Source organism: Euprymna scolopes, chromosome 37 (assembly GCF_053919585.1).
Source record: "Euprymna scolopes isolate OS-2025 chromosome 37, ASM5391958v1, whole genome shotgun sequence".
Classification (NCBI taxonomy): Eukaryota; Metazoa; Mollusca; class Cephalopoda; order Sepiida; family Sepiolidae; genus Euprymna; species Euprymna scolopes.
In genome coordinates, this window is record NC_136518.1 from 35,186,269 (window position 1) to 35,212,986 (window position 26,718).

Sequence of the window (26,718 nt, forward strand, 5' to 3'; positions counted from 1 at the left end):
TTTTAAACAATCATTCGTCCACCACTTTTATAGTGCTCAAACCGCTTATTTACAAACACAGCATTTTTCAGCCAATTAAGTAGCGGGTGAGATTATTTACGACATTGCTCTACCCAACAAGTGCTGATAAGCCATAATGTGAAGTCACACTATCTGAGGCTTCTTTTTAATATATGATATGTTTGCCAATCATCATGTAGAGTTGAAAATGTCTTCTTTATCCTAATTACCTCAAACTCTCGATCTCATTAACTGAATCAAAACTAATCAGTATTTTTTGGCAGCAGACATAAAAAATGAGTTTTACTTTAGAAACTATTCTGCTGTTATGACTTCTTTTTTGTTGTTTTTCTTAATTAGTAGAATAAATATTAGCTCTTAGTTCTCCCAATGTTCAGGAAATCGACCACTTTTCTTTATTTACATATATTAGACAGACCTTTAATGAGGCTTGGCTCATTCTTATGACACCGTTTTCCTTTTGATTTTCTTGGATAGATACCTCAAGCATGTTCATACATGACAATAGCATTTTAAAATTATATTTTACTTCACCCTGGATAACTAACATCTACTTCTTGTTGTCTAAAATTCCTTTCTAGCATAAAGCTTACATTATTATATTTCCTCACTAGCATTCAAATAACAACTGATAATCTAACTTTAAATCTTTTTATGTCACATGATTAAACTAACCAATCAGACAGCTACCCATTGCTAAATCTTATGAATTTCATAAATCAGATCTACGTTTAACTTCAAAAGCATATTACTGCTAAATAATATATAAATTTAACAGAGAAAGCCAACGTTACTGGAGAGCAATAACTTACAGCTTGAAATCTGATAGGATTTCTTAGTTCACGTCTTTTTTCTATATCTTATTATGAAGTAACTTAAATTGTTTTACCTTAACGACACAATTTAATTAAAAAATCTTTTTCATTATATTTAATCTGTTGATCGAACAATCTCATTTTTTCTAATGGGTGTGGAAGGTGATAACATAAATACAAATGTATATATAACATAAATACAAATGTATATATAATATATAATGTAATAATATATTAATATACAGACATAAAATTCCAAAAAAACTTTCCATCATTTTCAATAACAGTCCATGATCACAAATGCTTTTGTTAAGAAAAACTAAAGAGAAGGGTTAGATCATTTTTTAAACATTGATTTGGCACTATCATTAAAAACTTCAACTAATTTATACTTAACTCCACACTTTTTCCTGAAATCAAAGTCTTAATTATAAAACAATTTAGAGTGTTCTACAGAAGAGTACATTTTTGAATGGATTATTTTTTCAAGACGATAATTAAAAAGGAGAAGTAAACAAATAGATCTGGTTACCTATCACAGCTTTTAAGCCTGGCTTAAATATTGGTAACATTTACATTATTTTCATTTTATAAGAGATGATTCAATGAAGTGCTCATGATTCAATGAAGTGTTCATGATTCAATGAAGTGTTTACTCAATTCTGGTTGGAGTTCATCAAACCCCAGTGATTTGTCTGTACTTGAGTTTTTGAAAGCAGTTTTTTAGTTTATTCTCATCGATATCGTTCATTTTGAATATTCTGTGAGCAAACTTTAAACATGACTAAACTTTGAAGAATAAAATATGTATAAATATGTTTGAAGCCATAATTCGATGAAGCCGGATAGGTGACCCGTGGTCGCACATTTTGAAAATCTGAGTAGTTTTTTTTTGTTTATATCCGTTAGAAGCACTGAGTGAAATTTGAAAAATAAAGCCAAAAACTGCAACGCAAAATTTTTTATAAAATAAACAAAAGATATTGGCTTCAAACGTATTTATACATATTTTATTCTTCAAATTTCACTCAGCGCTTCTAACGGGTATAAACAAAAAAAAAAAAAAACTACCCAGATTTTCAAAATGCGTGACCACGCATCACCTATCCGGCTTCATAAAAACCTCGCAGTTAACAACATCACGTGGACTCTTTATCGAACTATCTTCCACTACATCATGTCGAAGAAAAAGAGAAAAAAAAGATTGACAAAGAAGTCTTACTCCGAAATATATTTCTTAAAAAATAAATACTTGTTTATTTTATAAAAAATTTTGCGTTGCAGTTTTTGGCTTCAAACGTATTTATACATATTTTATTCTTCAAATTTCACTCAGCGCTTCTAACGGATATAAACAAAAAAAAAAAACTATCCAGATAACTAAACTTATATTTTTCACAGGATGTGCTTGACTAATCATGAGATAAAATTCTATGTTGCAAATGAAGAAAAATAAACACAAAAATAAATAATAAACTCTAATATTATTTGATTCTATCGGGTTAAATTGCTTCATATCAATACCCTGAATATCACAAGCAAGGTGAGCACAACTGTCCAAAACCTGCATTTCATCATCCCCAGTACTTTTTGCATTTTGAATGTTACTCTCACATTTTGGTCGATATATTCTTCAAACTTCAGGTTATGTTGTTGAACTTGAGAATCTGTATAAAATTTCAAATGGAATCCTTTATATAATTGACCAGGCTTGTTTGCTCTTATTCTGTCAGCCATGGCCAGGTAGAAATCTTAATTTTGCAAGGACCCATCGTGCAATGGATATAAATGCTAAGTTATAATTAGTTCTAAATGACAGTCTTTTGGAGGTTGAAGGTACAAGTGATACTAAGAAACAGTTACAAATTACTTAAAACTTCTACTCAGTCATAACTGACGGAATAAAAAACAAGTTATATTCATAGATTAAATACAGTGTTCAATTCAAAATTCCATACAGATTGCTGAATTCGACAAAATGCATTTAAAGTTTTAAAGTTACATCAACTGAAACGTTGTGAAAATAAATAATAATCAATTTTAATCCAAACAAATTCTGAAACAATGCCCAAAACCTGTAAATAATGCCAAAATAACTAAAGTTGAAGGGTTGACTGAAGAGTTAGCAAATTTTGCGGAGTCAGTTTATTTATTTTTTAAACTGATATTGGGTCTCAACGTGGCATAATGGACTTAGAGAAAATGAAGTTACTGAGCAGAGTTAAAAAACCACCATGTTCACTTTTAGCTTATTTGATTTAATTGAGTGGCAATGTACATGATGGTTCATGTACGGATGATAAGTTATTAGTATATGGCAGAAAGAACGTCTGAGGTACATTGTTTTGCATGATCTTAAATCAAAGTTGATAAAATATTACAACTTTTTGTTCTACGATATCAAATATTGCTAGGCTTCGGATTTTCTTTGGTATTTTATTTACATTTTAGTTTTAGTATTAATTTTAGTTTTTAACTTTTGGGGTTCATCATTTCTGTTGCTTTTTAAAAATGGTGGACATGCATCTGTTCTTCTTTGAAATGGAATGAACAATTGTAAAAAAAAAAAAAAAAATGATACAATTTTTTTATGTTAATTCATTTTCAAGATCTAAAGAAAATATTCCTTTGCTTTGCTGTAGTCACATTTGATTCTCTAAATATTAAAAATCATTTTTTTTCTTTTAAAAATTTCTGGTTTTTCACAATTTTTCTAAGCTTCTCAAGAGTTATTCAACTTCAAAACTTGACCTTTTATAAAACCATTCAACAGTGATCAAAAGCCAACATTTTGCAAGAGGTTTTTAGAAACTTTTTTTTAATATTATTTTATTATATTTTGTGTCCTCACATTCATCTCAATGAAAGACTATATATATATATATATATATATATATATATATATATATATATATATATGGATCAGTCGATTAGTCTGTTTAAAATAGCATTTTCATTTCAAAATGACACATCTTGTTTTCAATGCATCCAAATCTCTCTATAGGAGGCTCTGTCTGTCAGACACAAGTTTGAAATAGAATTTTCTTTGGTCTGCTATGCTCAGATTTGACATAGCATTAAAAAGGAAGAGGGAAAAGAGACATAAGGAAAAAAAGAACACATGCTGGCTGTTGGGTATGTTGGTCAGTCAGTAATTACAAAAATGTGACTGTTGGGTCACCAATTAGGTTAGAGTTAGATTATGAAATATGAGGAAAAAGGTCAACCGTTTGAATCAGAAGTTTGCCAAACCAGTTAGTGTTAAAAAAAAAAATCCCAAATTAGTCTGTCTGATATATCTTTTTCATCATTTATGGGTTAAGTAGCATTAATAGTTATAGTAATATTCCCTATTTGTTAGTTTTATTAACTTTGACTCTTAATGAATAGAGATGGAGAGATACAGAAGTGAGAGTGATAGTCATTGTATAAGAGGAAAGGAGAAATAAAAAGAGAAAAGAATGAGAAAAAGAAACAAAAAAGAAGTTATGATAATGATGATGATTAAAGCAGTACCAAATAATATCTTAGTAACCTAGTTTCAGACTTATTTCCAATTCAATTGCCAACTAAATTGGCCATTTTCTATCGCTGGCAGAATATATGTCAATTTGCTTAGAATCAAAAGATAAGAGTCGCATCAGTTCTTTTACACATATTAGCATAACCAGAAAAAGAAAAGACCAGATGAAGAATAACAAAAATATTTGGATACAGGCATTGTCATAAAGAAGCCAACTTTTATAGTAATTGACATGTTCATTGCTTTTGGCTTACATACACACCGTCTACAATATAAGCTATAGATATTTTAATACGCAAAATGTCTGAAAGAAAGAAAAATAGAATAATAAAGATAAATAGATGACAGTTTATAAGCTTGCAAATAATATAGATATAAATAAAATGTTTTATAACATGTGAAGCTTGCTGTAGCAAATAGAAAATATACGTACACACAGGCACAATCAATATTATCAGAGGATGAATGAGGAATCCAGGGTGTTCTTCCTTCCAACACGAATCACTTAGAACTATTTTAACTCTTATTTTTTTTATTTCTACAATTTTCAAGTCATAAAATAAAGCCATCATTAATTTTTATTGATGAATAAAGATCCTGCAGTTTTCATATACATTTAGGTACGTATATATGCTTATATGAATATATGAATGCACAGGATTCACTTCTAAACTCATTAACCGATCATTATGGATTTGGGAACATAGGTAATATGCATAAGAGGTCGTAATGTGAGCTATATTTAGTTCAATTTAATTTCACGTAAAAGGGATTAAAAAAAGGGATGGAAACCCTTCATGAAAATTTAGATATCTCAGATTCCGTGAAATTTTAACAATAGGTATTCAATATCAATTTATTAACCTTCCTCAAATTTAATTTTTTTTTCAAGTGGCATAAATTCAAATATAGCATTTAATTTTTCTTTCGATATTAGATACCAATTAAGCAAGATTCTCTGAATTTCGACTTCTTAAGTTTAAGACTTAAATTTTAGACATTTTCTAAAACAAAGGTAATACAATGGATTTTGAGAAAAAATTATATTTTGATTTTAATCTTCATAAGGTGACATAAAAGTGATGCAGTTATGTTCATACAAGTAATTTTACCTTTTTATCATCATTGCATTTGGTTTAACATTTGGTTTACAAGCTTGCATGCCTAAAACGACTTTAAGAAACTCACTTCCAAACTAACCTATCTCTGGCCAGACCCTTATTTATCCTTCTTTCTCTCAGATCCATTATCATTTCATCCCATGTTTTCCTTGCCCTTCCTTGTGACCTGCTCCCTCAATGTAGTCATACCATTAAAGTCTGCTCTTCCATGTACATTTTCCTATACTTCGGCTGAGGCAATCAGAATTAAGTATTTTTAAGATTCACATTACACATCCATCAAATTCTAGTATTATTTCCCTTCATTTAATGCATTTCCTCAACAAATACTGACCAGATTTTACTTCAATACATCATCACACTGCTTACACATGCCAGATAAACTCTTCCCTTGGTTGACAGCAATAACACTCTGCTAGTTAGTAATGGCAGAAGTTCTTTGAAAGTATCCCATCCACTCCAAATTTCACTTCACTTTAAACTCGTGCGTAATTACACTAGCACTTGCTCCAGTGATAACATCAAAGTAGAAAAACTGATCACAATAGCTTTTTTATTCACATCTAAGTTCTCATTTGTCTCCATCGTCTTCCATTTCTTGCACACAAACTGATTATCCTCTTTCAACCTACTTGCAATTTCATTGTAATCCTTGTATCCCTAATGTTTACAGGTACCACAAAAAATTTATTGCAATTTCATTGTAATTCTTGTGTACCTAATGTTTACAGGTACCACAAAAAATTTATTTGCACCAATCTCCTTTTCCACTAATTTAGCAGAACTTTCCTTTTTTGGAGAACTTTCCTTTTTTGGAGAACTTTCCTTTTTTGGAGAACTTTCCTTTTTTGGAGAACTTTCCAACACTGCAATCACTGATCATCATTTAGGTCTTAGTAACATGTACTTTCAGACTTTTACTTTTCATATTCGCCCAAATCATTAGATAACCTTTCCCTGCATGTTTATCAAGATTGTTAAGTTTTTCTACTTCTACAGGATGGAGCAGGTGCTGTTAAAAGCTTTCTTCAGATCCACATAGGCAAGATACAAGTTCTTCTTCCTACCAAGGTACTTCTCTTGCATTTGTTTCAGTCGTACTTTAAAATAAAACTGCATTTTATGCTTATCTGATTTATTTGCTGCTCAATTATTCTTTCCATCATTTTCCGGACGTGATTAATCCATGTTTTAAGCCTCTGTAATAATCTCTAGTATCTCCCCATCACCATTGTAACAATCCGCAACAGTTCTCAGTCATTCAGGATAACTTCTTTTATGATCTGATTTGTCAAGTGTGTAATCATCTCAATGGCCGTTTCATCTGCAGCCTTCAACATTTCTACAACATCCAAGAGTCTCTCAGTCTCATTCTTCTTTATCTTTCAGTTTTCTGTACCATTTCTTCTTTAATTATTATAGGTAGGTCAGATACTGCTTTAGCAACTTCTATATTTTCACAGCATTACCAATCATCCTCTTGTCCACTTCATTTTGTTGCTAACTCCATTGTCATTATGAATGCACTTCTCTCCAACAAGATTCGTATTTGTCTACTTCTGTTTAGCTATCCCGGATACTTACTTCTTTTGATCATTCCTTCATATCTGGAAATATGGCGTTCTCAACCTCCTCCTACTTGGCTTTGTATATTACTCTTCTTGCTTTCCTCTGTCTTCAGATAAACCTTCCTTTACTCACTAAACCTTTTATCTATTAACTCCGATGTTTTTGGATTTCTTATATATATATATATATATATATATATATATATATATTTCATATATATATATATATATGCATTAAAAGAGTTTATTTGTGGTACATAATTTACAAATAGCAGAAAAAAGAATTCTTTTAAACCCTAGACGTCTTTCGCCATCCTCATCAGGGGCAAACGATGGCATTTTTTAACTTTTTTAAAAAAAAGAAAATATGGGGTTGAAATTAAAATTAATAATGAACATGGGGAAGGATTAATTTACAATTATAATAAAATATATGTACAGGAAAAAGGTGGGGGAAAGGATAAAATAAAATGAATTAACGGGTGTGTGTATGTATACACACACACACATATATATATATATATATATATATATATATATATATATATATATATATATATATATATATATATATATGAAAAAAAAAAAAAAAACTATCACAAATGGGAAATGATAATCCGCATATAAATATACGGGGAGAGAAAAAAAAAATTGAGGAAAAAGTTTCCAGGGTGTTCAGAAACCGTTTCTGCCTTAAACCCTCTCTCTGTCAAGCAATAATTTACAAATATTAACTTGCATTTTTTTTAAAGTCGAATGGTATCACAATTTTAATATGGATTTTGGTTTTACTTTTTTCTTCTTCATACCTTGTTTTCAGATTCTGTTTTATTTTTGTCTTTTATTTAGTTTTTTTTTCTTTCTATGAGAACGATTCATTCTCTTCTGTGATAGTAGTTATTAGTCTACATCTCATTGAATTATGCCACTATTTTCAATTAAGAGATGATCAACTTTATGACTCAATCATTCTTTTATTTAAAGAGTTAATTGTTGAAATCCTAATTCTATACAGTTTGGTAGTCGTATTAACATTTCTAGTTTTTATATACATTAATACTGTTTGTTTTTCATCTCCACACGATTACTTTTTAAGAAGATTCTTCTTTAGTTTTTCTAAAATTGTGATGGAAAATATTTCCCTTGTAGGATTTAAATGAATGCATTCAATGAGAACTTGCTTCCTTGTGTATGCAATTGAAATGATGCAAATATTCATAATTTTTTTCCTTCCAAATTAATAAATCATAACTTATGAAAAGCCACTCAAGGATAAATGTGAATGAGATTGTCAGCTGGACGATGAACAACACTGAGAAAATTAACAAAAAAAAAGTGAATGCAATGGATGAAATTTAAGAAAATGGCTCAACATGCATGTTAACATTGAACCAGGTTGTACTCTGCAGAGAAGCAATCCCATGGTAAAGTTTTTCTTTACATGAGAACTCCTTAGAAAGAAACGGTTCATGAAAATTTCATTTGATTTTAGGTATGCAGAGAAACAAAGTTCTTTGCAGTGGCAGTAATAAAATAAGTTCTTGTTGTAAAAGTTTTACAGAGAGTAACAAGAGATTGAAGCTCAGTCGAGTACCATAGAAATAAAAATAGAGTAGAGAAGGACTAGCAAAATCTCTTCTGTGAGAGAGGCTGTAGAGAAGATAGCGAACTTAATGTATTTTGTCGAGGTAGGAATACCCTGAACAGAAACTCAATGGATGTGGCATCAATAATTGTGTATTCCCTTGTAAGACCTATGTGACATTTGGGCAATATTACTTTTGCATACGATGTGTATGTTAGATTCGCACGCTGCTTATATCTGTTTTGGTTAGATAATAATTCTGCATTTTTTTTTTTTGTCAAAGCCAACATTTATGTAATTGACGTTCGGTGCTTCTAGCTTACAGACCACCCACATACAACATAATCTGTACATATTGAAAAACGCAATATCTTAATCTATTAAGAGACAACATCTTCAGTGGAGGAAGTCAGAGCTGAGAGATGAGGAGGGGGGGACAAACAGAAATAAAACAAAAAATAATAAAAATTAAATAAATAATGCAGTTTAGAAGCTTGCAAAGTAATATGCATCATGTTCTAACGTTTGTAGTTCACTGGAACAAAGAGAAAAGAAATATCTATATATCTAAAAAAGAAATATCTATATATGTAAAAGACAAAAACGTCTGTTCGCTTTCTCTACTTTCACTATTGATGTAAAATATATACTGATTATAAATGATCGTCTTTTGAGTATTATTTTTAGCAAACAAAAAAAAGTTAGGATTACATGTCTTCTATTGTGATATTGATTAATTTTTGCTCTAAAAGTTACTCCTCGACTTTATAACCAATCATGTAAGGGAGTTAATTCTCTTTTAAATTATACAGCTTTATTGTCTATTTTTACCCTTTTTTACCCCCCAAAAAGGCATATTGTCACTTGCAACATAAGGAGCTACTATTTGGAATTGTGTCTAATAGGAGACTCTGGGGAGTTGAGCAATGAGAGGACTGTTCACATTACATTTAAACTTCTGCAGGTTAGTGGAAGCAGAGAACTGAGCGAATTCCAAAGGCTTGCAGTTGAAAGAGAAAAAAAATCCATTAGATTTAGGCTTTCTGGCATCTAAGGATGTTAACAGTGAAGAGGTGGGAATTTGTTGTTTGTCAGGTTAGTTGAGAGTATGTACATCATTAGGGCCAAAGTGCTATGAGCTCCTCTGAGAATATTCCATGAAAGTACTTGTAAAACAGGCACAAGAATGTAACATTGCAGTGATGGGACAGAGAGATGGCTGATAGCACAATACCTATTAGATTTGAAACTCGTTTTTGAAGCGTGGCTAAGAGTGAAGGATTAGTGGTAAAAGCACCAGGCCAGATGCGACAACAATATTTCATACACAGGCGAGTTTAGTGTGCATTTTTATTTAACAGATATTTTTTTTCTTGTTGAAAGAACATATTAATATGAAATATCTTATGCATCAATTTTTTTTAATACATTTCAAGTATTTTTATTTTAGCCGGGTATACACAATCTTTTGCAAACCAAACAATGGAGATCTTGAAACTACATATTGTTAAATAATATAGAAAATTTTTGTCTTAATATTTTGATCTATTTAAGTTTCCTAATGTAAATATTTCAGTTGGAGCCTGGCTAATAAATTCACCATGGTTACAATTGCAAGTATATTTTGGTCTGATCGCAGACCTTCCTCGGGGAGTTATGTACATTTAAATGTTTATCTGATGGATGAGCGTGTAAGGATTTGTCAGTGATAAGCAATAAAATAAATGTATAAAATTATCAAAATGCTTGAAATAAAAAAATGTTCATTAATGAAATATCACTTCAATCAGTTATGTAGACGATTTTCTGTGAAAATAACAAATCTAATGACAAAGATGAGGACCAAAATTGTGGAAAATTATAGCATGAAAAGTTATGAAAACTAGCAAGAGAAAGAGAGAGAAAGTCAGGAGATAGCAAAAGAGAGAGAGAGAAAGTCAGGAGACAGCAAGAGAGAGAGAGAGGCAGGAGACAGCAAGAGAGAGAGAGAGAGGCAGGAGACAGCAAGAGAGAGAGAGAGAGGCAGGAGACAACAAGAGAAAGAGAGAGAGAGGCAGGAGACAGCAAGAGAGAGAGAGAGAGAGAGAGAGAGAGGCAGGAGACAACAAGAGAGAGAGAGAGAGAGAGAGAGAGGCAGGAGACAGCAAGAGAGAGAGAAAGAGGCAGGAGACAGCAAGAGAGAGAGAAAGAGGCAGGAGACAGCAAGAGAAAGAGAGAGAGAGGCAGGAGACAGCAAGAGAGAGAGAGAGAGAGAGAGAGAGAGAGAGAGGCAGGAGACAGCAAGAGAGAGAGAGAGAGAGAGAGAGAGAGAGGCAGGAGACAGCAAGAGAGAGAGAGAGAGAGGCAGGAGACAGCGAGAGAGAGAGAGAGAGAGAGAGAGGCAGGAGACAGCGAGAGAGAGAGAGAGAGAGGCAGGAGACAGCAAGAGAGAGAGAGGCAGGAGACAGCAAGAGAGAGAAAGAGAGAGAGGCAGGAGACAGCAAGAGAGAGAAAGAGAGAGAGGCAGGAGACAGCAAGAGAGGGAGAGAGAGGAAGGAGACAGCAAGAGAGAGAGACAGAAGACAGCAAGAGAGAGAGAAAGAGACAGAAAACAGGAAGAGAGAGAGAGAGAGACAGAAGACAGCAAGAGAGAGAGAGACAGAAGACAGCAAGAGAGAGAGAGACAGAAGACAGCAAGAGAGAGAGAGACAGAAGACAGCAAGAGAGACAGAGAGACAGAAGACAGCAAGAGAGAGAGAGAGACAGAAGACAGCAAGAGAGAGAGAGAGAGACAGAAGACAGCAAGAGAGAGAGAGAGGCAGAAGACAGCGAGAGAGAGAGAGGCAGAAGACTGCAAGAGAGAGAGAGAGAGAGGCAGAAGACTGCAAGAGAGAGAGAGAGAGGCAGAAGACTGCAAGAGAGAGAGAGAGGCAGAAGACTGCAAGAGAGAGAGAGAGAGGCAGAAGACTGCAAGAGAGAGAGAGAGGCAGAAGACTGCAAGAGAGAGAGAGGCAGAAGACTGCAAGAGAGAGAGGCAGAAGACTGCAAGAGAGAGAGGCAGAAGACTGCAAGAGAGAGAGGCAGAAGACTGCAAGAGAGAGAGGCAGAAGACTGCAAGAGAGAGAGGCAGAAGACAGCAAGAGACTGAGTGAGAGAGAGAGAGAGGCAGGAGAAAGCAAGAGAAAGATAAAGAGAGAGGCAGGAGAAAGCAAGAGAAAGATAAAGAGAGAGAGGCAGGAGAAAGCAAGAGAAAGATAAAGAGAGAGAGGCAGGAGAAAGCAAGAGAAAGATAAAGTGAGAGAGGCAGGAGAAAGCAAGAGAAAGATAAAGAGAGAGAGGCAGGAGAAAGTAAGAGAAACAGAGAGAGAAAGAGAGAGAGAGAGAGAGAGAGAGTCAGGATACAGCAAGAGAATAGACGCAGAGAGAGAGAGAGAGAGGGGCAGGAGACAGCAAAAGAAGAAAGAGAGAGAGGCAGGAGACAGCAAAAGAAGAAAGAGAGAGAGAGGCAGGAGACAGCAAAAGAAGAAAGAGAGAGAGAGGCAGGAGACAGCAAAAGAAGAAAGAGAGAGAGAGGCAGGAGACAGCAAGAGAAAGAGAGAGAGAGGCAGGAGACAGCAAGAGAAAGACAGAGAGAGGCAGGAGACAGCAAGAGAAAGGGAGAGGAGACAGCAAGAGAAAGGGAGAGGAGACAGCAAGAGAAAGGGAGAGGAGACAGAAAGAGAAAGGGAGAGGAGACAGCAAGAGAAAGGGAGAGGAGACAGCAAGAGAAAGGGAGAGGAGACAGCAAGAGAAAGGGAGAGGAGACAGCAAGAGAAAGGGAGAGGAGACAGCAAGAGAAAGGGAGAGTTGTCTCAACTAGAGAAAGGGAGAGGAGATTGCTAGAGAAAGGAGAGGAGATTGCTAGAGAAAGGAGAGGAGATTGCTAGAGAAAGGGAGAGGAGATTGCTAGAGAAAGGGAGAGGAGACAGCTAGAGAAAGGGAGAGGAGACAGCTAGAGAAAGGGAGAGGAGACAGCTAGAGAAATGGACAGGAGACAGCTAGAGAAAGGGAGAGGAGACAGCTAGAGAAAGGGAGAGGAGACAGCAAGAGAAAGGGAGAGGAGACAGTAAGAGAGAGGGAGAGGAGATAGCGAAAGAGGGAGAGGAGATAGCGAAAGAGGGAGAGGAGATAGCGATAGAGGGAGAGGAGATAGTGAGAGAGAGGGAGTAGATTGTGGGAGAGAGGGAGTAGATAGTGGGAGAGAGGGAGTAGATAGTGAGACAGAAAGAGGTGACAACAAAAGAGAGGTTAGAGAGGCGATAGCGTAACGGAGAGGTGATATCAAGAGAGAGAGAGAGAGAGAGAGAGAGAGAGAGAGAGCTCATAGCGTGCGAGAGAGGTGATGGCATGAGAGAGATTGTGAGGTGATGGCATGAGAGAGAGAGAGTGAGGTGATGGCATGAGAGAGAGAGAGTGAGGTGATGGCATGAGAGAGAGAGAGTGAGGTGATGGCGAAAGAGAGAGAGGTGATGGCATGAGAGAGAGAGAGAGAGGTGACGGCGTGAGAGAGAGAGAGGTGATGGCGTGAGAGAGAGAGAGGTGATGGCGTGAGAGAGAGAGAGGTGATGGCATGAGAGAGAGAGAGGTGATGGCATGAGAGAGAGAGAGGTGATGGCATGAGAGAGAGAGAGGTGATGGCATGAGAGAGAGAGAGAGATGACGGCGTGAGAGAGAGAGAGAGATGACGGCGTGAGAGAGAGAGAGAGATGACGGCGTGAGAGAGAGAGATGACGGCGTGAGAGAGAGAGATGACGGCGTGAGAGAGAGAGGTGACAGAGAGGAAAGTGACTGTGAGGTAGAGAGAGAGAGAATGAGAGAGGTAGAAAAGTGACATAGATGAAAGATAGGAGACAGATAGAAATGAAAGTAGATGTAGCGTGAGCAGGGATAGGCGAATGGAGAAATGTCTTTAAAAAACAGAGGTTGGACTGCAAGATTCTTTTCATTCAGTTTCTATTTTCTATTTGACCATAAGAATATTTTTTCTTTGATTTATTTTTAAAATATTTCTTGCATTGTCGTAAGCACATTACATTCAATAAATATTAAAAATCATTTTTCTTTTTTAAAAGAATACTGCCTTTCAAATTCTACACAACTTTTCTAAGCATTTCAAGAGTCATTCAACTTTAAAATCTGATTTTTTATAAGATCATCTAACAGTGACTAAAAGCCAACATTTAGCAAAAAAGGTTCTTTATTTTTTTTAAATTTTATTGCTTTTATAGATTTTTTGTTGATGTATTTAAACATCCCTACAAGAAGCTCTGTTTGTTAATCTGTCACACTTACATTGGAAACAGCATTCATATGTTTGAAATAGCGTTACAAACAGTGACACTTAAGAATCAGATGGAAGTCATTTCTGGGTGAAGATTTTCTGTCTCTTTGGTAACATTTCAAGCAGGAAAGATGTGCCTAAGGGTTATCCACAATGTGGTAAAGCACACACACACAGTGTGACTTGGTCTAGTGAGATGAATAGTTCATCTTTTTATCTGCCTTTCTCTCTCATGCTTCATACACAAGTAATCCATCTCTTTAACGTTCTCTGTGACTGTCTGGGTTTTTTTTTTTTTAAATAAACTTTTGTTACAAATCAACTCTAGTTGATGAGTGCCTCTTCATCAACAGAACTTGGATTCCTAATGAGGACATAGGCGCATAAAGGCGTATATCAGTAAGTAAAAATTTAACCATACATTTTCGGTGATCTGCCATCATTAAATGCTTAATGATCACATCTTAATATCTATTCTTGTTATATATTGTAATGTTGTCGTTACATTTTAATAGACCCAACACATTGTATGTGGGGGCAGTCACAAAGGAAAGAAATTTGACTCAAATTTTTCCAGTTGAAACAAAATGTATTTATCAACGATCGGTTTATCACCAAACCATAGACACATATGGGTGCATCCCTGCATTTCTCTCAGGTCATTTACCCATTTCTCAGTCTGAAGCTGCAACCAGCTGCTATATCAGCAGTTAACTCCACCACATAGTCGTTTGACCATTTTTTGTTAAAAAGTTCAGATTACACCTTTCACACCGACATGTGATTTCAAGTGACTGTTGCCACCATGTGGTTCCTAGTTCATTTGCATATGTTGAGATGCCACTGTTGCTACATATGTGTCTGTGGCTTTGGTACACACTTCTGCAACATCCAATGAACTCTAAAAAATATTTTTATTTCTAACCCTGATTAGGAAGTTAAAACCAAGTTTAAGTTCACCACCTCAATTCTGATAATCTCTGAAGGAAAAGCATTTAGCATGACACCTTCCCAAATGCAAGCAAAAATATTTTAAAATTAACTTTCATTTAAATAGCATATATAAACACAAAAAAAAAAAAAAATATACAAAAAGCACACACACACACAAAGTAGTACTAAAGTTCTGAGGATCTTGTTTATCAGCATGCACACTAGATAGCATCATCCATTAAAACAAAGATGGGAGATAAAGTGTCGAATCAGAGAAAGAGGGAGAGCCCTTTTATCTAGACCAGAGGTACTTTTTAACACTATGGATGACAAATCATATAATTTTCTGTAGACCTTTGTATTTATGTAGCAAGCAATTCATTTTTTTTTTTTAATAAAGATTTAATGAAATTTCAAAAGAGACTTTTTCTGAAACAATAATGTTTAAAAAAAAAAAAAATTTATTTAAAAAAAATGTCAATGTTTTGCTTGGTTTGATGTATTTTGCACAAGTAGAAATAATCAATTGAACTAGTTTTAATCTTAATGTTCCATGTTCATTCATGTCCAACTGTTTTTTTTTTCATGTCAGTAATCGTGGAAAAGACTATTTTTATGAATCAAGTAGTTTGAAAAGATATACTTGACTCAACCAAATTTTTTTTGTGTGTGTGTGAGAGAGAGAGAGAGAGAGAGAGAGAGAGAGAGAGAGAGAGAGAGAGAGAGAGAGATAATTTTATTTCAATATATTCCAAACATTTTCTTTCTGGATTTTTTTTTATTGATTTCTTTTGGATAATTTTGAATGTTTGTACAAATGTTTATCATTTCCTCATATCTTCTATCTACCAAATGTTCAGCACTTTTCATAACACACTTATGAGTAAAGCTGATTAGCAATATAATAAACAGTGATAAAGCATGCTTGTCCAGCTGTTCTTTACATTATTTCAACTTGCTTATAAAACCTCACATCATTTGTGAACAGCTGACATGGTTAGATTACCTTCCTTCCCTGCTTTGGATCACAAAAAAAAAAAAAAAAAAAAAAAAATATGTGGACCGCTGGTGGAACACATGGACTACATTATGTATCACAGATTTAAACAACCTGTGATCCAGTTTACTATTAAACAACTGCTTAATAAAATTAAAAATAGCATAAAATAAAACAGAATCTTAAAAATAATACTTCAAAAATAAGTTTAATTACAAAATTCTACCAGAATTCATTTTTGTTTCTTTCTAAACAAGTCAGCCATTTTAATCTTGATGTTACTATCAATAGGTGAAAAACAAAACAAGGCCGAAAGCCATTAGTCGCATGCTCTCGTGTAATGAATGAATGCGTGAACGAAATTCTTAAAGATAAACTAAAATGACTGAAAAATGGGCTGAAATGACTTAAATAAATAAAAAGTAAATGACTTAAAATGACTTTAATGAACTTAAGGATGAATTTAATGACCTTAAGAATGATTTGAATGCTTAAAAAATAACTGGAATCCTTCAAAAACAACTTGAATGATCTGGAGAATGACTTGAATGGCTTTGAGACTGACTGATTGTAAAGTGGGTAATCATTTTACATTAAATTAATACAGAAAAGTGATCCCCTACTTTATATCACAAAAATTATTTGATTTAGGGAATTTGAAATGTTATTTTCATATTCAAGAACTCAGAAAAACCAATAAATAGTGGTATAATAAACATAAAAAGAAATAAAAAGTACATGTGTTATGGACCGACCGACTGAGTGACTTATAGAGTTGCTTGTACACGACTAAAAAAACTATTCTGTAGTATGCATTTAAAAAAAAACTATTCTCCGTCGGTCGGTTGGTCGGTCGGGAACACATCTACTTATTAGTTACAAAAAAGTGCAGCATCGGTTAAGATCAGATACTACACTTTGATCTTAGCCATGTGGCCAATGAAAAGTTACATTTTGGACAAGTTTCATGGGGCAAAAAGTGTCATTATTTGCAATTTCCAAAATTTTTGACCCCTTATGAGCCCCTTAGAATGTTGAATACCAGTGACAATGGACAAACTATGCAGTTTTACACTGTAACACATGTATATTTGAATTCAGCACCATGCGAGAGCACTATATAGATATACATATCAAGTTTTTTATTGAGAAATATGAAAAAAGGGCATTTTTAGCATTAAAAGTCCTTGGGGGACGCAAAGCAGAATTTTGTTAGGATCACCCATACTGAATTTATATTAAGAACAATGCCCTGCGCATTTTGGACAAGTTTCAGAAAAATCTAATGGATAGGTCAAAAAGTGCCATTTTTTTTCAATTTTGGTACATTTTTAATCCCTTATGAGCCACTTAGAATGCCGTATACCAGTGACAATGGACAAAAAGTGTAGTTTCACACCTTAACACATGTATATTTACATTCAGTAACATGGGAAACCACTATATAGACATACATATCAAGTTTTTGTTCAGAAATATAAGAAACACGCCAGAAGAAAGGGCGTTTTTCAGCACTAAAAGTACCCGGGGGATGCAAACCAGACTTTTGCCAGGGTCACCCATACTGAATTTATATTAAGAACAATGCCCTCCACATTTTGGGCAAGTTTCAGAAAAATCTAATGGATGGATCAAATGTTACAGGACAAAAAGTGTCATTTTGGGCCATTTTGAGGCATTTTTTACCTCTTTAGAGCCCCTGTAACACAAAAAATATTTTTTACTATGCACATCTATATATTGAAATATAATTTGTGACAAAATTTCAGGAAACACTAATCGACAGTTATCCATCAATCGTCTGAACTAACGGACAGACAAACCCACCAAAAACATAGGTCCCTCTCCGTTAAATCGGGGGACCAAAATGTTACTCCACATATCCCTTGCTTAAAAAACGAGCCGCACATGCATGTTCCCCCTCTGTATGAAATATAGTTTTAAAAATTGGTGCTGCATGGGAGTCCCAAAAAGGTGTGTTTTCTAGCACAAAAAGTACCCAGGGGACGTTAAACAGAATATTACCAGGATCACCCATACTGAATTTATATTAAGAAAAATGGCCTCCAAATTTTGGACAAGTTTCAGAAAAATCTAATGGATAGGTCAAAATTTACGGGGGAAAATGTGTCATTTTTAAAAATTTTGGTACATTTTTGACCCCTGATGAGCCACTTGGAATGCCGTATACCAGTGACAATGGACAAATAGTGAAGTTTCACATCTTAACACATGTATATTTACACTCAGAAACACGGGAAACCACTATATAGACATATGAAGTTTTTGTTGAGAAATATAAGAAATGCGCCAGAAGAAAGGGCGTTTTCAGCACAAAAAATCCCCTTTTGCCAGGGTCACCCATACTGAATTTATATTAAGAACAATGCCTTGGCCAAAAGGTCAAGAAAAGCTTAAAAAGCTAAGAACAGCATCTATTCTTTAATCTTAACCAAAAAGGCCAAGCACAAAAGTGTTACGGACAGACCGACAGACAGACAGACGGAGTGAATTATAGAGTCGCTTGGACGTGACTAAAAATGAGTTACTTTGTGACCTATTAAAATTTAAAAAGTGTTAACACTTAAACTATCAAATACAAAATCATTTATATATGAATCCAACTGTCCTCCCTTCAGCTATGGATTAAATAATAGAGCAGACTAGACTCAACTCTTGACATAGTGATATTGCAATGATACCAGTTGTGGTATGGGATGGGAGGGGGGCTATTATTCCTGTTAGCCTCTTTAAAAACTATATTATGAAAAGCAAGAGAACTGCTTGGAAAGCCATTGTTACTAAGTTTCAATTGTAGAGATTACAATAAAATTGAATTTCATCAAATTGAACTTACCTTCCTTTACGGGACAGACTCAAATCTTTCTGTAATTAAAAAAAGAAAAACATTGTTATAACACAAAAGTATAAATTGTAGCAATGGTCAATGGCAATAGTTAAAAAGAAAAAGGGGGGTGAAAAACAAAAATATACAACAAATAATCATCAAATGCAATAAAAGTTAGTTTTCTTTATCTACCTGCATAATTTCTTTTGTGTTTTAAAGTTTTTGAATGTATACTAATGAGGTTAAATTCATTAAAAAATATTCTGTGTAAATTTGACTTCATTTCAACATTTGAAAAGTCATTAATTTACATTAGAGAAAATTGAATATCCACTGTAAAGTCCCATCATCAATCAACACACGCCATAAGTACAGAGTCGCATCATCATTTACCCAGGAATCAAAGGGAACCATCTGAGCCCATGACTATCGACAATAGATCCCCTTTACCCTCATCAGCTGTCTAATCACCAAGTATCCATTCACAGAACCCTATTTCTTCCACACTAACATCACTAGGACCACTGCCAACACCTTCATTTGAACCACCACAATTATCACTGAAATTGTCAGAGCAAGATGATGAACCTGGAAGAACCACCAGATGGTGGCTCTGGAGGAAAAACTTGGTAAAACCATTGAGAACATCCAGATGATGTGAGATGAAAGACCTCAAATGTCTAAAATCCAAATCTCAGAAGCTGCCAAGTCAGTCATAAAAAAGAACACACATAACTCTCTATCCCTCACAAAACTGAACCAGATTACTTCTGCTGCAGGATTATACATTGTTAGGAAAATACTCCTTTAATTACAAAATCAATGGAAACTCAGAGCACCAATGTTATGTTGGAAACTGAAACTTTATAAGCTACTGAACTTATATAGAAATAAATTGTGCAAGACCAAACAATTCCTAGCAAAACCCCACATTGCAGTGTCACCTGGAAAAGACTATCTACAGGTTCAGTTGTAAATATCAGACTAATATAGAGGAAATGAAAAATACCGTAAAGATACCAAGATTTGCCAAAAGAATAAAAAAGTAAAAATGGAGAATGAACAATTCCAAACCAGTGGGAGAATCATGAAGCTTACAAGAAAAACAAAAAAATGTAGAAAAGGCATATGGCAAACAAGAGCTAGAAGATTATTCTAAGTTTCTTTTTGAGAATGAGGGAAAATGTAATCAAGAGGTCAAATGGGTTTTGGATATGCTTCAAAGTAATCAGATCAAGCCAGAAATGCCATAGTTAGGAATAACACTTGCTATGATAAAAAGAAACTTGGATTTATTCCAGAATCACAAAAAAAACTGGCATAGACAACTTACCTAATTTCTAGCTAAGAACTAACAGCATTTCATAGCCACTAAATAAATTGCAGGCACTCCAGCATTTAAGCTAAGGTCACTAATAAGACCTAAAAAGAGTCATCCACTTGTTCTTCATGGATGATCTCAAGCTGTCTGCTCAGATACTTGCAGTATTTCCTCAACGATATTGGAATGAAATTTGGACTTGACAAATGTGCCAAATGCTCCTTAGGAGCTGGGAAGAAGATCCATGCAGAAAAGATATGGCTTGATATACATGATATCAAACAATTAGAAAATCAGGAACAACACATTGTCACTGAAGAAAATAATTTAATTCAACACATCAATATGAACGAAAACAATTGACAGAGAATCTGCACACTATGTAAACAAAAAAAAAAATCAAAATATAGCTTATAAACAAAAACAAAATAACAGTCATTAATCAACATATAGTTTTGGTATTAGACTGGTAAGACAAGTACATTAACACACCAGACACATAAACAAAGTAAATGTTGATACAGAATGTACAGAAACCAATGTTCTGTCCTAGAGGAGTAGGAAATGGATTTCTCAGAAATTAATCAACATCAAGCCACTATTATGAACATACCTAGTGAACCAAGTGCAAGAGAGATCAATCAGTGTTTAAAGTGTAGCTAAAACCCTAAAAAAAAAAAAAAAAAGAATCTCTCAAAGTCTCTTAATTAGCGAGTGATTACCTGGCATCCAGTAGGATGCCTCACCTCAGTAAAATAAAAAGATAAGAAAGTTATAGAAAAAAACACAAGCAGAAACGAACAAATGAAATAAGGAAAGGAATTGAAAATATAGTTAACTGTTTAAATGCCACTTTTCTTACCAAATTAAACAGTTCTGCATCTATCATGGGAGATTTCAAATTCCAGTCCTCATTTATTTCATATTTTCTCTTTGAATTTGAATTTCATCTGTCATTATCGACAAGTGTCTTGTTGAAACAGATCACAACAAATAACTCAAGATTAAATAAAAATATTTGTTAACAAAATCAATTAAGATTTTTAAGTATTGATTATTGGAGTAACCACACCAAAAATTGAATGATTTTAAAAAAAAGAAAAAAATCCTATTTTTTCTTATCATTGTTGTTAACCTTCAAATTTTTGGATTCAAATATTTTCAAATTGATGCTAAAATGAAAGTCTTTTCTCGTACAAGGTAAACACACTTCTACCAAGTTTTGTGATAGATTTTGCATTACTTTGATCAGAAACCAAATGAAACAAATTAAAAATGGCCGAATCATTCTACTATCCATCGCATAATCTATTGCATTAATAAGGCAGGAATGATCTGTTTGTTCATATGTTTAGCTTTTGTTAGTTCCTATGGTAACAGCAGCGTTCAGTCGCAGTTAACATCATACATATATTCAGATAAACAGAGGAAGAGAAGAGTTGAAAAATATGAAAGGGGGTTATTCACATGCATAGATATATGGGAAAGGAAGAGAATGAGGGTGTTATATGAGTTGAGCACATGAATTAACAGTTAAAAAAACAAAAAACAAAAAAAAAAACAATACACAAAAAAAACAATATAAAAAAACAATACAAAAAAAACAATACAAAAAAAAACAATACACACAGAAAAAAATAAGTTTGTGTTTGAAAAACATTTTCATTCATTTCCTGATTACATTCTATTGCAGTTATATTGGGTTTCACTCAAAATAGTTAAAACCATACAATTCAACCCTATTTTCTATTATGTGTGGTATTTCCACAGGTCCTACTAATCGAAATAATAAAATGCAAACAAAATATGGTGAATCTATATTGGTGAGAGTCAAAATATTTTTTTTTTTTAGTTTTTATTTCATCGAAAAATTTTGGATTAGAGTTTTCCTTTGTTTTCTGGCATATCAAATACTTCCAAAGTATTTAATAGCCAAGCTTTTTTTTAGACCCAAAACTTCCCTAATTAATTGCCCTGTAATATAAACGTTTAATTATTTATAGTCGTCAACAGCTGCTTCATCATTTACAACATCAGTCTGCCTAACCAAAGGAAGTGCATCCATGCCAACATTCGAAATCCAAATGGTCAGTTACACCCAAATGAGATTAACATAGCTCTAACAAATTCGCCACTGATAGAAGAAATTACAGTAGAAATGATATATATGAACTTTGTTTACATATTTTACTACACTACTAATAACCAAGAGAAATCTCAAAAGACAATTCTGAATTACTTAGGACTTTTACCAAGTCATGGCTGACAAATTAAGACTGGATTAAATAAAGAATTCCATTTAAATTTCATGCAGACAACAAAGTTTGACAAGATATGCCCGAAGAAGGTTGTAGGTTACATTGACTGAAACATTGTGAAAATAAAGCCCAAGATGAAAACAGTAGTCCAAAGAATCCAAATAATATGAAATTTATTCTTTTACAACAAATTACCGCTTTTTTATAAGTGGAAAGTGCTATTTTCTCTATCAGAGAGCTCACCTATAAATAGGGGGCATATGCATATATTCGTATGGCACAATCACGTTGACACACCGGTTCTCACCAGATCACTGAAGTTAAGCAACGTTTAGCCTGGCCAGTACCAGATGAGTGACCATTTGGGAAGACTAGGCGCTGTATGTACCTTCTGGGAAGGTTGGGCATGAGGCCAGCACCCTTACCCTGTAAAAAGAATTCCTCGCTACAGAAACATCTACAAAAAGTTGTAGATGGCCTAGGCCCCTCCAGGGGCTCAAGGGCTAAGGATGGATAAATATGCATATATTCATCCACAAACAACCATTCCATCATTTATGACTCATACACATATTGTAAATGTATTATCAAAATAGCAGAAGGAAGCTTATACATTTATAGCCTATCGTTTCTATGGTGGTATTCACTACAATACCTATATTTTTATTGATGCAAATGATTACATAGTTTCATCTTTCGAATATAAAAATACAAGTTTTCATTTTTTAAAAAATTATTTAAAAATAACATATTTTATTTCATTATTCATAAATTTGGCTCCCACCACATAGCACCCTGTGGGAGGTCTCATCGACCGAAATGTAGACTATGTAAGCCATTAAAAAAGATAAAGTGGAATATATATACATCTAATATCCATTACATAATATAAATGGGAAAAACAAAATGAACGCAAAAAACAGAATTTTGGATGAGAGTCAAAATACATAGATATTTTATGTAAACAGCTTTTTCCCTGCAGATTGTGAGGCCGATGCAAACCATGGGGAATTCTTGAAAGACTAGACAATAGTAACCAGGTAGATGTCATCAACAGTGTGTGTGCGGATAGAAGAAACAAAGTAAAATTATTATGAAAAAAAAAAAAAAAAAAAAAAAAAAGAATAAAAATACATTAATTAACATTGTTTCCTGTTTAGGTATAAAATGAGTGATTATCAAGGGTGGGGGTGACAGGTTTACATGGCTGGAGTCAGAAAATATGTTCAATACATAAATAACAAGTGAAGCATGCATGGTCCCCTGTGAGTGCACAGCAAACGAGGCATTAAAAAAAATGACTAAGTTCAGCATTTGTCTCCCTCCACCCCTTTAGCCCCAAAAGTCGCCAGGGGATGTCAAATCCTGGTGAAAATGAACAAATGTTTTAGGCCTTAACTAAATTCGAGTTCTGCACCAGAGTTTTCCTGGAAAATCCGTTCTGTTACTTTTTTACTCATATCATGTTTAATGTTTGTGCAAAATTAAAAACATTTGCAAGGCATAGTTATTGAGAAAAGTGAGGACAGACGAATGAACAAGGGTGAATTTACAGGTTCACTCTCCCTTTGTTTATTTTAGTTTTCAAATTTAAAAAAATACTTTAGGAAAAAATGATGCAGGATGAAAAATATGCAAAGCAAAAAAAATTATCAAAATATTGTTAAATGACTTTTTTTTTCATATTTGGATTACTGTTCTCGTCTTTTCTCGTTATTTTCACGTTTCAGTCCTTTTCAGGTGTATCTTGTTAAACTGTGAAATTTTTCTATTAAACTCGTGAGTTCAACAAGAGACACTTTAAGAAAGTTGGAGATTACATCAACTGAAATATTGTGAAAACAACACTGAAGACGAGAACAATAGTTTGAATAATCCAACTAATATGAATTATCAATCCTCATCTCAAAAATTCAGAAGCATTTTTTTTTAATGATCTCTACAACTTAAGACAAAGATTTTGAAATTTTTTTTGTTTTGGGGATTTTTCATAATGTATCAAACTTTTTCTTTAATATTTAGACATTTTTTAAAAATTATTTTGAATTGGCAAATTATGTATTAATATTTTGGATGGAGTTCTTTTAATTTTGTTCATTTAAAAATGTAATTAAAAGAAAAACTAAAAGGAACATTGAATTCATAGACTCTTGAAAAGCCTGTCCTTCCTCTCGAAAATCTAAACACAGTGACTTCTGTAGAGTCTTCTATTGACAAGTGTTAAGAATACTACAAAGCTATTGTTGATGGCAAGCAAGAAATGTTTAGAAAACGTCAATGCAGTTCATAAATTGAATTTTCAGCAATGCTATAAATAATATATAGTATATTTTGTATTTTAATTTGATTGTGCTTTATTAAATTTCTGGTCCAAAAATGTACTCCTAATGATAAGTTGCATACACACAAAGGTAATCTGTTATCCATCTTGTGCCTTTTGTTTAATTAGACATGTAGTGAAAGGGGAAGTTATCAATATTTTCTCTCCTAAAAAAAAAAAAGAAAAAAAAAAGAAAGGCTTATTTGAACTTATATTAAGAACAATACTTAGTTTGTATCTTATTAATGTATTTATTATAACCACAGTTTCCAAACTACTTTTCTCATCTAAATTAATGCAAAATCGCGAGTCTGATCCCCATGTTGATACAATAAAATACGATAAAGTAATTTTGTAAGGGAGACTTGCATTTTTTTCTTAAACTTTAGAATCAAGCAAAACTTTAAATCTAAATTTTATATCTGCCAGGATTGATGTTGTATATGTTTATATCTGTAATAATATCTACTTATCCAATATAAATATTCATTTTTTTATATTACACCAACATAGAAGGTACTTACTTAGAACACTTGATATTATTATCATTTTTTTGCTTTAATAAAGAGTAGATAATACATTGTAGATGCATAGTTGGCAGCTCCTGTAACTCTCGCTTCTCCTAATTTGTCTCTCAGTCCTTGTTTAGAATGAGTGATTTTTCTGACAAAGGGAGAAGAAAAAGCTGTATTCTAGGTCAGCAGTATTTTTGTGTGAACAGTCGCCTGAGATGTCAGAAATTTTGTTTCTATTTCCATCCTTGTAACCATGTCACTAATAAAGATGCTGGAGATAAACGTTTTACTGGGCTGACATTATCCGCCTGATAGTCAGGGACCCGAACCTTGGATTAACCACTAAGGAGGCTGTCCTATCAGCAGGTGCAAGTACTGGGGCTGCTGTACCGCAATTTGGTGAATGGATTCTGGACCATGCAATAGTTTTTGGGGACCTTCTCAATGTCAAATTAGTGGGTAATTGTAACGGCTTTACCTAATGGTCTACAAAAAAAAAAAATATTTCTTCACTTCTTTTTCTCTCTCACTTTCCCTCTCTGCCCTGCTCTAACCAAGTCTGTCAATCTTTTCCACAAATCCTAAAACACCATCATGAAAAGTTTTCAGAAAGAATACACAATTAAACCTAGAACTCCAACTTCCAATGTAGACCCCCACTACCAGATATCCTTCTCCAACATCAGGAGTCTATATTCCAACCTTCCAGAGGTTGAAATCCAATTACAGGAGACCAAACCAGACAATCTTCCTAAGTGAAACTGGCATTGGACTGACTATTTCCCTAGATGAGTTTGTAATTAAAGGATATTCTATTTTAACATCCAAATCTGACCCTCAAGATCATCATGGGTATGGAATATGTGCCTACATTAGAGATGCCTTTCCATGTGGTAGGGACATCTCCAGAGAAAACCCTAAATTACTCTATATATGCTTTTGGATTACACTTGCTCACACTACTGCGTTTATATTTGCTCTCTATCACCCCCATAACAGCGGAGTTATTATCTTTAAGAGCAAATTGACCACATCCTGTTGGCTCAGCCTTCGGTTAACATTCACATCTGTGGAGACTTCAATGTTCACAATGTGGAATGGTAAGCCCACTCAAACAAGACAGATGATGAGAGGAGGTTCTAACGATTTCTCCATTGCTTATGACCTAACTCTTCATAAGAGTAGTGGTTAATGGGAAGAAATCAGAAGCTCACAGTAATTATGCTGGAGTCCCTCAGCTCAACTCTCTTCCTGATCTATGTCAATGATCTCCCAAATCATATCCTAAGATCATGATACTACCATCTATGGCAACACTTCAAAGACCATAAATGACCAAGTTCTTTCTGATGCTCTTTCTGAATCATGTGGTGCAATGGGAAAGATATGGCTGATTACTTTTAATGTATCTAAAATCAAGCTTCTATCTTTCCATCATCAATGCTTTGATCCCTGTCTGGCATCAATTGAAATGAATGGCTCTTGTCTTGGGGAGGATTCATGTTTTGACAAGCTCATGGGTCTGACCTTTACTTCAGATCTGAGATGGAACATGTACATCAAATCTGTTGCCGAGGCTGCCGGAAAAAATGGT

The 26,718-nt window shown here is 33.9% G+C and overlaps 1 protein-coding gene across 8 annotated transcripts in view; it reads right to left on the bottom strand.

The window, feature by feature from the left end:
- LOC145261133 (microtubule-associated serine/threonine-protein kinase 3-like) overlaps window positions 1–26,718 on the bottom strand; it is a 571,734-nt gene that overhangs the window by 243,355 nt on the left and 301,661 nt on the right. For all 8 annotated transcript variants that reach the window (XM_080119401.1, XM_080119402.1, XM_080119400.1 and 5 more), the window contains one exon: window positions 18,720–18,748. In XM_080119401.1, coding sequence (XP_079975527.1) covers window positions 18,720–18,748 — 29 coding nt within the window. The remainder of the gene's footprint in view (window positions 1–18,719; window positions 18,749–26,718) is intronic.